The sequence below is a fragment of the Struthio camelus genome, chromosome 29 (assembly GCF_040807025.1).
Source record: "Struthio camelus isolate bStrCam1 chromosome 29, bStrCam1.hap1, whole genome shotgun sequence".
In the NCBI taxonomy this organism is placed as follows: Eukaryota; Metazoa; Chordata; class Aves; order Struthioniformes; family Struthionidae; genus Struthio; species Struthio camelus.
In genome coordinates this window covers 102,902-116,595 of record NC_090970.1, presented here as the reverse complement: position 1 = coordinate 116,595, position 13,694 = coordinate 102,902, and the positions used below count along the sequence as shown (strand labels likewise).

Below are 13,694 nucleotides of genomic sequence, written 5' to 3'. Positions count from 1 at the left end.
GAGTCTGGTGTACCAGTGTCTCCTGCAAGGGCACCAGCTTCACCGGCTTCATCTTCAGCAGCTTCAGCATGTTCTGGGTCCGACAAGCGCCCGGGAAGGGGCTCGAGTATGTCGCAGAGATTAACAGCGGTGGTAGCAGCACAGGCTACGCAGATGCGGTGAAAGGGCGCTTCACCATCTCCAGGGATGATGGCCAGAGCATGGTCTACCTGCAGATGAACAGCCTCAAGGCCGAAGACACCGCCACCTACTACTGTGCGAAATCAGCTGGTAGTGATGGTTATGGTGGTGGAGACCCTCTTGTGGGCAGGGTGCTGGTGGGATGCAGCCATGAGTGCTGACGGCCGTGACCTTCCCAATGCAATGGAGAGTGGCCTAGCAAAGACATTGGTCAACAAGGCCTCCATCACCACCACAATAACCAGCAGCTGCTTTCGCGCAGTAGTAGGTGTGACGTACTCGAGTCCCTTCCCGGGCGCTTCCCGGATCCAGAACATGTTGGAGCTGCTGAAGGTGAAGCCGGTAGCCTTCCAGGGCTGCGGGCGGCCGTGCTGCTGGTCGAGTCCAGAGGGGGCCTCCAGCAGCCCGGCGGGAGCCTCCGCCTCTCCTGCAAGGGCACCGGCTACACCTTCAGCAGCTTCCTCATGGGATGGGTCCGGCAAGCGCCTGGGAAGGGGCTTGAGTGGGTTGCAGAGACTAGCAGCGATGGTAGCACATGGTACGCTCCTGCGGTGCAAGGGCGCTTCACCATCTCCAGGGACAACGGCCAGAGCACGGTCTACCTGCAGATGAACAGCCTCAAGGTCGAAGACACCGGCACCTACTACTGCGTGAAAGCAGCTGGTGCTTGTGGTTATGGTGGTGCTTGTGGTTATGGTGGAGGTGGTGGCACTGGTCATGGTGGTGGCTGTGGTGGTGCTGGTGGTGGAGGTGGTGGCACTGGTCATGGTGGTGGTGGTGGTGGTGGTGGTGGAGACCCTCTTGTGGGCAGGGGGCTGATGGGATGCAACCATGAGTGCTGATGGCCATGACCTTCCCAATGTGATGGGGAGTGGCCTAGCAATGGCGTTGGCCAACAGGGTCTCCACCAGCACCACACCAACCACCAGCTGCTTTCGCGCAGTAGTAGGTGGCGGTGTCTTCGGCCTTGAGGCTGTTCATCTGCAGGTAGAGCGTGCTCTGGCCATTGTCCCTGGAGATGGTGAAGCGCCCTCGCACCACATCCCTGTAGCCTGTGCTGCTACCACTGCTGCTAATACCCGCGACAGCTTCCAGCCCCTTCCCGGGCGCTTGCCGGACCCAGCTCATGCCGAAGCTGCTGAAGGTGAAGCCAGTTCCCTTGCAGGGCTGCGGGCAGCTGAGCAGCTGGTCGAGTCTGGAGGGGGCCGCCAGCAGCCCGGCGGGAGCCTCCGCCTCTCCTGCAAGGCCACCGGCTTCACCTTCAGCAGCTTCGTCATGTACTGGGTCCGGCAAGCGCCCGAGAAGGGGCTCGAGTGTGTTGCACATATTAGCAGCAGTGGTGGTTATTCAGAATACGCATCTGCGGTGCAAGGACGCTTCACCATCTCCAGGGACAACGGCCAGAGCACGCTCTACCTGCAGATGAACAGCCTCAAGGCCGAAGACACCGGCACCTACTACTGCGTGAAAGATGCTCGTGGTGGTGGTTGTGGTGGAGACAGTTGTGGGCAGGGCGCTGGTGGGATGCAGCCACAAGTGCTGATGATGGCCATGACCTTCCCAATGTGATGGAGAGTGGCCAAGGAATGATGGTGGCCAACAGGGTCTCCACCACCACCACCCCAACCACCAGCTTGTTTCGCGCAGTAGTAGGTGGCGGTGTCTTCGGCCTTGAGGCTGTTCATCTGCAGGTAGAGCGTGCTCTGGCCGTTGTCCCTGGAGATGGTGAAGCGCCCTTTCACCGCATCCGCGTAGTATGTGCTGCTACCACTGCTGTAAATGCTCGCGACGAACTCGAGCCCCTTCCCGGGCGCTTGTCGGACCCAGTACATGTCGAAGCTGCTGAAGGTGAAGCTGGTGGCCTTGCAGGGTTGTGTGTGGCCATGCAGCTGGTCGAGTCCGGAGGGGGCCGCCAGCAGCCCGGCGGGAGCCTCCGCCTCTCCTTCAAGGCCACCGGCTTCACCTTCAGCAGCTTCTGCATGCAATGGGTCCGGCAAGCGCCCGGGAAGGGGCTCGAGTTCGTCACAGCTATTGACAGCGGTGGTAGTTATCCAGGCTACGCATCTTCGGTGAAAGGGCGCTTCACCATCTCCAGGGACAACAGCCAGAGCACGCTCTACCTGCAGATGAACAGCCTCAAGGCCGAAGACACCGCCACCTACTACTGCACGAAATGTGCTGATAGTGGTGGTGGAGACCCTGCCGTGGCCCAGCAAAACCCCTTGCAAGCGATTCCCCCGGCCGGGCAGGACATCAGCAGTTCCTGCAAGAGCAGGGCACCACGAGCTGCACCAGAGACCCGCAGGCGGCGACAGCAGCCCCGACAGAGGCGGCGGGGGCCCGAAGACCCGGCGGGCCTCCCTTATGAGCCGGCCGCCATGCAAATCTCCACCAGCCGCGGCCCCTACAAATACGCCCGGCGCCGCCGTCCCGCCGCCACCGCTCCCACCGCTCCCGTCCTCCCGCCGCCATGGGCCCTCGGCTCCCCGGCTTCGTGCTCCTCCTCCTCCTCCTCGCCGCCCTGCCAGGTAGGACCGGGGCCCCCTCGGCCGCTGGGCGCGCACCCTCGGGCGGCGCGGTCGCCCAACGGGGGCCGAAGCCGGGGGCCGCCGCCGCTCCCCTCAACTCCTCTCCTCCCCTCTTTCCGCAGGGCTGCGGGCGGCCGTGCAGCTGGTCGAGTCCGGAGGGGGCCTCCAGCAGCCCGGCGGGAGCCTCCGCCTCTCCTGCAAGGGCACCGGCTACACCTTCAGCAGCTTCGGCATGGGATGGGTCCAGCAAGCGCCTGGGAAGGGGCTTGAGTGGGTTGCAGAGACTAGCAGCGATGGTAGCACATGGTACGCTCCTGCGGTGCAAGGGCGCTTCACCATCTCCAGGGACAACGGCCAGAGCACGGTCTACCTGCAGATGAACAGCCTCAAGGTCGAAGACACCGGCACCTACTACTGCGTGAAAGCAGCTGGTACTTATGGTTATTGTGGTGGTGGTAGTGGTGGTGGTGGTGGTGGAGGTGCTGGCACTGGTCATGGTGGTGGTGGTGGTGGTGGTAGTAGTGATGATGCTGGTGGTGGCAATGGTGGTGGAGGTGGTGGAGGTGGTGGCAATGGTGGTGGTGGTAGTGGCGATGGTGGTGGTGGTGGCAATGGTGATAGTGGTGGTGGTGGCAGTGGTGGTGGTGGTGGTGATGTTGGTGGGGGTGGTGATGGTGGCAGTGGTGGTGGTGGTGGTGGTCATAGTGGTGATGGTGGTGGTGGTGGCAGTGGTAGTGGGGGCAGTGGTGGTGATGGTGGTGGTGGTGGTGGTGGTGATGGAGGTGGTGGAGGTGGTAGTGGAGGTGGTGGCAATGGTGGTGGCAATGGAGGTAGTGGTGATAGTGGTGGTGGAGGCGGTGGTGGAGGAGGTGGTGGTGGTGGTGGCCATGGCCGTGGTGGTGGTGATGGTGGTGGAGGTGGTGGCACTGGTCATGGTGGTGGTGGCAGTGGTGGTGGGGGCAGTGGTGATGGTGGTGGTGGTGGCACTGGTCGTGGTGGTGATGGTGGTGGTGGTGATGGTGGTGGTGATGGTGGGGGTGGTGATGGTGGGGGTGGTGGCAGTGGTGATGGTGGCAGTGGAGGTGGCAGTGGTGGTGGCAGTGGTGGTGGGGGCAGTGGTGATGGTGGTGGAGGTCGAGACCCTGCACCGCAACCCTGCAAAACCGTGGCCCACTTCTCAGCCCGCCTCGCTGCTTGTTCCTCCAGCTTGCCGAGGAGCACGTGGTGGGGAGACGGTGCTCGAAGCCTCGCCGAGGTCACGGGAGGCCACAGCCAGCCAGCACGCGGTCCTCCTCTCCCCTGCCAGCCAACCCGCCCGAGAGGGTTCTCCGCTTGCTTGAGCATCGTTCCCCCGCTTTGGGGAATCCACCCTGACGACTCCCCGTCGCCTGATCGCCCTCCACGTGCTCGGAGACTTCGCAAGGACGTCGGCCAGCTGCCCGCACCGCTGGTGGCCGCCTCCCGTCAGGAGCCCGGCCACGACACGGTCTCTACCGCTGCCACCACTCGCTGCTTTGGGGCAGCAGAAGGCGGTGGTGCCATCGGCACCTTGAGGTTCCTCATCTGCAGGTAGAGCGTGCTCTGGCCGTCGTCCCCGGAGGCGGTGAAGCGCCCTCGCACCGCCGTCGCCTAGCCTGGCTATCTACCATGGTTGCTGCTCCACACCACCCGCTCGAGCGCCTTCCGGACCCGGTCCCTGCCGTAGCTGCTGAAGGTGGAGCTGGTGGCCCTCCATCCTCTAGGGAAGCTCCTGGCCATCACCGCAGGGTGGCTGCCGCCCCACCAGCCCCCCCCCCACCCTCCTGCCCGCAGCAGGGTCTCCACCACCACCGTCACCATCACGTCCAGCTGCCCTTTCCTCCTCCGAAACGGGCAACGCCGCCCAGCTCTGATGCGGCACCTCGGGGTGGGGGAAACGTGCAGACCGGGTGCGAGGTGAAATCTCTTATTTCAGTCCCAAACAAGCTCGTTTGGGGGGGTTTTTTGTCCCCCCATATATAATATAATATATGTTACATTATATATTAATATATAATATAACATATTATGTATATTAATGTATATTAAGTATATATATTAATTAATGTGTGTGTATATATATTCATTGTTTATATATCGTTTATCTATTTTATTTTATATATAGATATAAATGTTTTTTTCCCCCTCCGGCCTCGTTCCGTGCCCTTTTTACCCCGGGTTTCTTGGTGCAGCCGAGCAGGTGCCCGGGGTTAATTTTGGGTCCTTTTCGCCATTCCGCGTCGCGCTCGCGTTATGCAAACGGGCCGGAGCGGAGGCGAAAGCAGCACCTGGCTCTCTCGGCCTGCCGGGGCCTTTGTGTCCCCGTGGCTTTTTTTGCTTTTTTTTCTCCCCCCATTAAAAAAAAAAAAATAAAATTTGGGGGGGGTGCTGGGGGGGGGGGGGGCGCTGCTTTGGGCCAAACCGCGCCGGCGCGCAGCGGCGGGAAGGGGCTGCGGGGCGCCCGGCCCTAATAACACACGGAACTGCCGTCAGCAAACACATATATGTTTCTTAACAAAGCAAGGTGCATTAATGAAAAAAAACCAAAAAAAAAAAAAAAAACCCCAAAAGCAAGGTGCAATCAGCCCCTTCCCCCCCCCGGGGCTTTTCTGTCTGGTTTTTGGGGGTAGTTTTTGGCCCCGGGAGGTGGTGCGGTGCTGGGGACACGCACCTGTTTCGGGGAGCGGGCGAGCCCCCCCCGGACCCCCCCCCCGCCGGGGGGTTCGCTGCGGCGCATCCCGCGGGGGGGGGGGGGGGGGGGGGGGGGGCGCCGCCCAGGAACCAGCCGAGGAAAGGGTCCAAGAAAGGAAAGGAAGAAGGAAAATAAAGTAAAAAGTAAAGCAAAAAGGAAAATAAAGCAAAGCAAAGTGAAGTAAAAAGCAAAGTGAAGTAAAGTGAAGTGAAGTAAAACAAAGTAAAAAGTAAAAAAAAAAGCAAAAAGCAAAATAAAGCAAAAAGCAAAATAAAGCAAAAAGCAAAATAAAGCAAAGCAAAAAGCAAAATAAAGCAAAAAGCAAAATAAAGCAAAGCAAAAAGCAAAATAAAGCAAAGTGAAATGAAGTAAAATAAAGTAAAAAGTAAAATAAAGCAAAGTGAAGTAAAAAGCAAAGTGAAGTAAAAAGCAAAGTGAAGTAAAAAGCAAAGCGAAGCAAAAAGCAAAGCAAAAAGCAAAGCAAAAAGCAAAGCAAAATAAAGTAAAGTGAAGTGAAGTAAAAAGTAAAATAAAGTAAAAAGTAAAATAAAGTAAAAAGTAAAATAAAGTAAAAAGTAAGTAAAGTAAAAAGTAAGTAAGTAAAGTAAAAAGTGAGTAAAGTAAAAAGTGAGTAAAGTAAAAAGTGAGTAAAGTAAAAAGTAAAGTGAAGTGAAGTAAAATGAAGTCAAATAAAGTAGAGTAAAATAAAGTAAAAAATAAAATAAAGTGAAGTAAAGTAAAAAGTAAAGTAAAAAGTAAAATAAAGTAAAAAATAAAATAAAGAAAAATAAATTAAAAAGTAAAATAAAGTAAAGGAAAGTAAAGTGAAGTGAAGTGAAATAAAGTAAAGGAAAATAAAGTGAAGTGAAGTGAAATAAAGTAAAATAGAGTAAAGTGAAATGAAGTAAAGTGAAATGAAGTAAAGTGAAATGAAGTAAAATAGTAAGGTAAAATAAAGTAAAGTAAAAGGAAGTAAAAGGAAGTTAAAGGAAATAGAAGGAAATAGAAGGAAATAATAGAAGGAAATAGAAGGAAATAGAAGGAAATAGAAGGAAATAGAAGGAAATAATAGAAGGAAATAGAAGGAAATAGAAGGAAATAATAGAAGGAAATAGAAGGAAATAATAGAAGGAAATAGAAGGAAATAGAAGGAAATAAAAGGAAATAATAGAAGGAAATAGAAGGAAATAGAAGGAAATAGAAGGAAATAATAGAAGGAAATAGAAGGAAATAGAAGGAAATAGAAGGAAATAGAAGGAAATAGAAGGAAATAATAGAAGGAAATAGAAGGAAATAGAAGGAAATAGAAGGAAATAGAAGGAAATAGAAGGAAATAATAGAAGGAAATAGAAGGAAATAGAAGGAAATAGAAGGAAATAGAAGGAAATAGAAGGAAATAATAGAAGGAAATAGAAGGAAATAGAAGGAAATAGAAGGAAATAGAAGGAAATAGAAGGAAATAGAAGGAAATAATAGAAGGAAATAGAAGGAAATAGAAGGAAATAGAAGGAAATAGAAGGAAATAGAAGGAAATAATAGAAGGAAATAGAAGGAAATAGAAGGAAATAGAAGGAAATAGAAGGAAATAATAGAAGGAAATAGAAGGAAATAGAAGGAAATAAAAGGAAATAATAGAAGGAAATAGAAGGAAATAGAAGGAAATAGAAGGAAATAATAGAAGGAAATAGAAGGAAATAGAAGGAAATAGAAGGAAATAGAAGGAAATAGAAGGAAATAATAGAAGGAAATAGAAGGAAATAGAAGGAAATAGAAGGAAATAGAAGGAAATAGAAGGAAATAATAGAAGGAAATAGAAGGAAATAGAAGGAAATAGAAGGAAATAGAAGGAAATAGAAGGAAATAATAGAAGGAAATAGAAGGAAATAGAAGGAAATAGAAGGAAATAGAAGGAAATAGAAGGAAATAGAAGGAAATAATAGAAGGAAATAGAAGGAAATAGAAGGAAATAGAAGGAAATAGAAGGAAATAGAAGGAAATAGAAGGAAATAAAAGGAAGTAAAAGGAAGTAATAGAAGGAAATAGAAGGTAATAGAAGGAAATAGAAGGAAATAGAAGGAAATAAAAGGAAGTAAAAGGAAGTAAAAGGAGAGGGGAGGGAACAGTTGCTAAAAGCGAAGCGAGGAGCCGCGGGCGGAGGGGCCGGGGAGGCGCCAGCGGGACCCCGCGGCCCCCTGCGGCTGCCGGGTTGGTCGGGGGGTCGGCCGCCTCCGGGCGCCTTTTGGGGATGATTTCTGCCCGAGACGCTCCCCCTTCCTCCTGCCTCAGAAACACCTGCACTCAAATTTGCTGCTTTCGGGTAACCGCGGGAGAAGCCCGAGAGCGGCAGCTGCCGTCGCCCGGCCTGAAATACTGAAATATCCTCCCCGAAACCGGGTGCGATCGCTGCTCTTGCCCGTGGCAGCAGGGGAAAAAGCAGAGATGCTTGCGAAAAAATAAAAATTAAAAAAACAATAATAAATTAAAAAGCTGGTAGAGAAAGAGGCAACGTGCGCCTTGCAAAAATACAAATAAAAACCAGCTGAAGTCCCATTCTCTCGGCGTGCAAAAAAAAAAAAAACCCCAAATACAACAACAAAAGGGAATTAAAACCCTGTTTTTATTCTGGGTGCGCTTTGCAGAAGGAAAAAAAAAAAAAAAAAAAAAAGCAAACCGGTAATGCTGCTCTTTCAGCCTAGTCTGCGAAAAAATTAAATAAAATAAAAGCAAAGTTAAATCCCTGTTTTTTTCGGGGCCGCGGTAATTTTGGCAAGTGTTTCTCTCTCTGCGCAAAAAAAAAAAAAAAAAAGGCAAAAAAACCCCTTTTTTAGCCCCGTTTGCAGGGCAGGTGCCAGCGTCGGGGCGGTTTGCAGCGGGCGGGAACCGGCCTCCCCCCCCCCCTGCTTTTTTTACGGCTTTTTCCCGTAAAATGCCTCAAAACAAGAGTTTCCACCGAAAAAAAAAATCAAATAAATAGATAAATTTTAAAAAAAACCCATTTGCCTGACTCATTTCTGCTCGAAACCGCTAACGGCGGTTAATTTTGACGCATTCCCCCCCCCCAGCTTGCAAAATTAAGGATAACGACCAAAAGATTGATAATTTAAAATAATTCGAAAAATCGCGGATTGCATGCTTTTGCCCCCCTTGAGCAGGGGCGGACGGCGTGCCAGCCCGGGCAGGCGTTCAAAGGCCACTTTTATAGGTGTTTTTAATGCAATAGGAACCCAAAGCAGGGATTTAAAGGCCACTTGTATATATGTTTTTTAATGCAATAGGAACCCAAAGCAGGGATTGAAAGGCCACTTTTATAGGTGTTTTTAATGCAATAGGAACCCAAAGCAGGGATTGAAAGGCCACTTTTATATATGTTTTTTTAATGCAATAGGAACCCAAAGCAGGGATTGAAAGGCCACTTGTATATATGTTTTTTAATGTAATAGGAACCCAAAGCAGGGATTTAAAGGCCACTTTTATATATGTTTTTTTAATGCAATAGGAACCCAAAGCAGGGATTGAAAGGCCACTTGTATATATGTTTTTTTAATGCAATAGGAACCCAAAGCAGGGATTGAAAGGCCACTTGTATATATGTTTTTAATGCAATAGGAACCCAAAGCAGGGATTGAAAGGCCACTTGTATATATGTTTTTAATGCAATAGGAACCCAAAGCAGGGATTGAAAGGCCACTTGTATATATGTTTTTTAATGTAATAGGAACCCAAAGCAGGGATTGAAAGGCCACTTTTATATATGTTTTTAATGCAATAGGAACCCAAAGCAGGGATTGAAAGGCCACTTGTATATATGTTTTTTAATGTAATAGGAACCCAAAGCAGGGATTGAAAGGCCACTTGTATATATGTTTTTTTAATGCAATAGGAACCCAAAGCAGGGATTGAAAGGCCACTTGTATATATGTTTTTTAATGCAATAGGAACCCAAAGCAGGGATTGAAAGGCCACTTGTATATATGTTTTTAATGCAATAGGAACCCAAAGCAGGGATTGAAAGGCCACTTGTATATATGTTTTTTAATGTAATAGGAACCCAAAGCAGGGATTTAAAGGCCACTTTTATATATGTTTTTTTAATGCAATAGGAACCCAAAGCAGGGATTGAAAGGCCACTTGTATATATGTTTTTTTAATGCAATAGGAACCCAAAGCAGGGATTGAAAGGCCACTTGTATATATGTTTTTAATGCAATAGGAACCCAAAGCAGGGATTGAAAGGCCACTTTTATATATGTTTTTTTAATGCAATAGGAACCCAAAGCAGGGATTTAAAGGCCACTTTTATATATGTTTTTTTAATGCAATAGGAACCCAAAGCAGGGATTGAAAGGCCACTTGTATATATGTTTTTTTAATGCAATAGGAACCCAAAGCAGGGATTGAAAGGCCACTTGTATATATGTTTTTAATTGCAATAGGAACCCAAAGCAGGGATTGAAAGGCCACTTGTATATATGTTTTTAATGCAATAGGAACCCAAAGCAGGGATTGAAAGGCCACTTGTATATATGTTTTTAATTGCAATAGGAACCCAAAGCAGGGATTGAAAGGCCACTTTTATATATGTTTTTAATGCAATAGGAACCCAAAGCAGGGATTGAAAGGCCACTTGTATATATGTTTTTTAATGCAATAGGAACCCAAAGCAGGGATTGAAAGGCCACTTGTATATATGTTTTTTAATGTAATAGGAACCCAAAGCAGGGATTTAAAGGCCACTTTTATATATGTTTTTTTAATGCAATAGGAACCCAAAGCAGGGATTGAAAGGCCACTTGTATATATGTTTTTTTAATGCAATAGGAACCCAAAGCAGGGATTGAAAGGCCACTTGTATATATGTTTTTAATGCAATAGGAACCCAAAGCAGGGATTGAAAGGCCACTTGTATATATGTTTTTAATGCAATAGGAACCCAAAGCAGGGATTGAAAGGCCACTTGTATATATGTTTTTAATGTAATAGGAACCCAAAGCAGGGATTGAAAGGCCACTTGTATACGTGCGGACTGGCAGCAAAAGCGAGAAGATATTGCCTCCAGCGAAGACAAACCGTTGCATTTAAGCCCCTTTTGGCCCCAAAATGATTTGACTTCTGCTATAAGGTATATTTTATTTTTGCCAAAATAAGCTTAATTTGTTGTTGAAATAAAGCTGAGCACCTGCCGTGACAGTGATCGCCTGCTCACGATATTTGCTTGCCAGCTTTTAAATAGATAAAAATATATATATATATTAAAAATATATATATATATATATTTACAAAACATATTTTTCTCCAAAACTTCCCGTTTCATTTGCCTACGAATAGCAGAAGCCGAAACCGAAACTCGCATCTGCTGGGCAAAACACGAGCAAGAAAGAAAAAGAAAAAAAAAATGATTACATTATTTAATCGAAGCTTATTTCATAACAGGAAAAAAAAAAAAATCTCGCCTCGAGGCCCGCTGCAAGGACCGGCCTGTTTGCACCAAAAAACAAAGCAGAAATCGGTGCAAGCAGATCGGACGGTAGGTAGGACGTGATTGTTGGCTATTACACGGCCGTGCATGGGTATATGCACACATATATGTATTTTATATGTGCATTATATAAAATATATATATATATGCACACACATAAAGTGTTACAGGGCTACAGAGACTTAGTGAAATGGCACCTTTTTGTAATTGCATTGCACACGCGCTCCAGCTCTGCGTCGCACGCCCCTTCGCACCGCTCCGGCATTGCACACGCGCTCCAGCTCTGCATCGCACGCCCCTTCGCACCGCTCCGGCATTGCACACGCGCTCCAGCTCTGCATCGCACGCCCCTTCACACCGCTCCGGCATTGCACACGCGCTCCAGCTCCGCGTCGCACGCCCCTTCACACCGCTCCGGCATTGCACACGCGCTCCAGCTCTGCATCGCACGCCCCTTCACGCCGCTCCGGCATTGCACACGCGCTCCAGCTCTGCATCGCACGCCCCTTCACACCCCTCCGGCATTGCACACGCGCTCCAGCTCTGCATCGCACGCCCCTTCACACCGCTCCGGCATTGCACACGCGCTCCAGCTCTGCATCGCACACCCCTTCACACCGCTCCGGCATTGCACACGCGCTCCAGCTCTGCATCGCACGCCCCTTCGCACCGCTCCGGCATTGCACACGCGCTCCAGCTCTGCATCGCACACCCCTTCACACCGCTCCGGCATTGCACACGCGCTCCAGCTCTGCATCGCACGCCCCTTCACCCCGCTCCGGCATTGCACACGCGCTCCAGCTCCGCGTCGCACGCCCCTTCGCACCGCTCCGGCATTGCACACGCGCTCCAGCTCCGCGTCGCACGCCCCTTCGCACCGCTCCGGCATTGCACACGCGCTCCAGCTCTGCATCGCACGCCCCTTCACACCCCTCCGGCATTGCACACGCGCTCCAGCTCTGCGTCGCACGCCCCTTCACACCCCTCCGGCATTGCACAAGCGCTCCAGCTCCGCATCGCACGCCCCTTCGCGCCGCTCCGGCATTGCACACGCGCTCCAGCTCCGCGTCGCACACCCCTTCACACCGCTCCGGCATTGCACACGCGCTCCAGCTCCGCATCGCACGCCCCTTCACCCCGCTCCGGCATTGCACACGCGCTCCAGCTCCGCGTCGCACGCCCCTTCGCGCCGCTCCGGCATTGCACACGTGCTCCAGCTCCGCATCGCACGCCCCTTCACACCGCTCCGGCATTGCACACGCGCTCCAGCTCCGCGTCGCACGCCCCTTCACGCCGCTACGGCATTGCACACGTGCTCCAGCTCTGCATCGCACGCCCCTTCACACCGCTCCGGCATTGCACACGCGCTCCAGCTCTGCGTCGCACACCCCTTCACGCCGCTCCGGCATTGCACACGCGCTCCAGCTCTGCATCGCACACCCCTTCACGCCGCTCCGGCATTGCACACGCGCTCCAGCTCTGCATCGCACGCCCCTTCACACCGCTCCGGCATTGCACACGCGCTCCAGCTCTGCGTCGCACACCCCTTCACACCCCTCCGGCATTGCACACGCGCTCCAGCTCTGCATCGCACGCCCCTTCGCACCGCTCCGGCATTGCACACGCGCTCCAGCTCTGCATCGCACGCCCCTTCACCCCGCTCCGGCATTGCACACGCGCTCCAGCTCCGCGTCGCACGCCCCTTCACACCGCTCCGGCATTGCACACGCGCTCCAGCTCTGCATCGCACGCCCCTTCACACCGCTCCGGCATTGCACACGCGCTCCAGCTCTGCGTCGCACACCCCTTCACACCCCTCCGGCATTGCACACGCGCTCCAGCTCTGCATCGCACGCCCCTTCACACCGCTCCGGCATTGCACACGCGCTCCAGCTCCGCGTCGCACGCCCCTTCACACCCCTCCGGCATTGCACACGCGCTCCAGCTCCGCATCGCACGCCCCTTCACACCGCTCCGGCATTGCACACGCGCTCCAGCTCTGCGTCGCACGCCCCTTCACACCCCTCCGGCATTGCACACGCGCTCCAGCTCTGCATCGCACGCCCCTTCACACCCCTCCGGCATTGCACACGCGCTCCAGCTCTGCATCGCACGCCCCTTCGCACCGCTCCGGCATTGCACACGCGCTCCAGCTCTGCATCGCACGCCCCTTCACACCGCTCCGGCATTGCACACGCGCTCCAGCTCTGCGTCGCACGCCCCTTCGCGCCGCTCCGGCATTGCACACGCGCTCCAGCTCCGCATCGCACGCCCCTTCACACCACTCCGGCATTGCACACGCGCTCCAGCTCTGCATCGCACGCCCCTTCACACCGCTCCGGCATTGCACACGCGCTCCAGCTCTGCATCGCACGCCCCTTCACACCGCTCCGGCATTGCACACGCGCTCCAGCTCTGCGTCGCACGCCCCTTCACACCGCTCCGGCATTGCACACGCGCTCCAGCTCCGCATCGCACGCCCCTTCACACCGCTCCGGCATTGCACACGCGCTCCAGCTCTGCATCGCACGCCCCTTCGCACCGCTCCGGCATTGCACACGCGCTCCAGCTCCGCGTCGCACGCCCCTTCGCGCCGCTCCGGCATTGCACACGCGCTCCAGCTCTGCGTCGCACGCCCCTTCACACCGCTCCGGCATTGCACACGCGCTCCAGCTCTGCATCGCACGCCCCTTCACACCCCTCCGGCATTGCACACGCGCTCCAGCTCCGCATCGCACGCCCCTTCACACCGCTCCGGCATTGCACACGCGCTCCAGCTCTGCATCGCACGCCCCTTCGC

General features: G+C 52.3%; 1 protein-coding gene across 1 annotated transcript; it reads left to right on the top strand.

Annotated features, from left to right (window-relative positions):
- Positions 1 to 1,062: 1,062 nt before the first annotated feature.
- Positions 1,063 to 3,163, top strand: LOC138062701 (uncharacterized). Its single transcript, XM_068921708.1, has 3 exons — positions 1,063 to 1,660; positions 1,711 to 2,708; positions 2,831 to 3,163. The coding sequence occupies exons 1-3, from the start codon at positions 1,063 to 1,065 to the stop codon at positions 3,086 to 3,088; spliced, it is 1,854 nt and encodes a 617-aa protein (XP_068777809.1). The 3' UTR covers positions 3,089 to 3,163.
- The last annotated feature ends 10,531 nt before the right edge of the window (positions 3,164 to 13,694 follow it).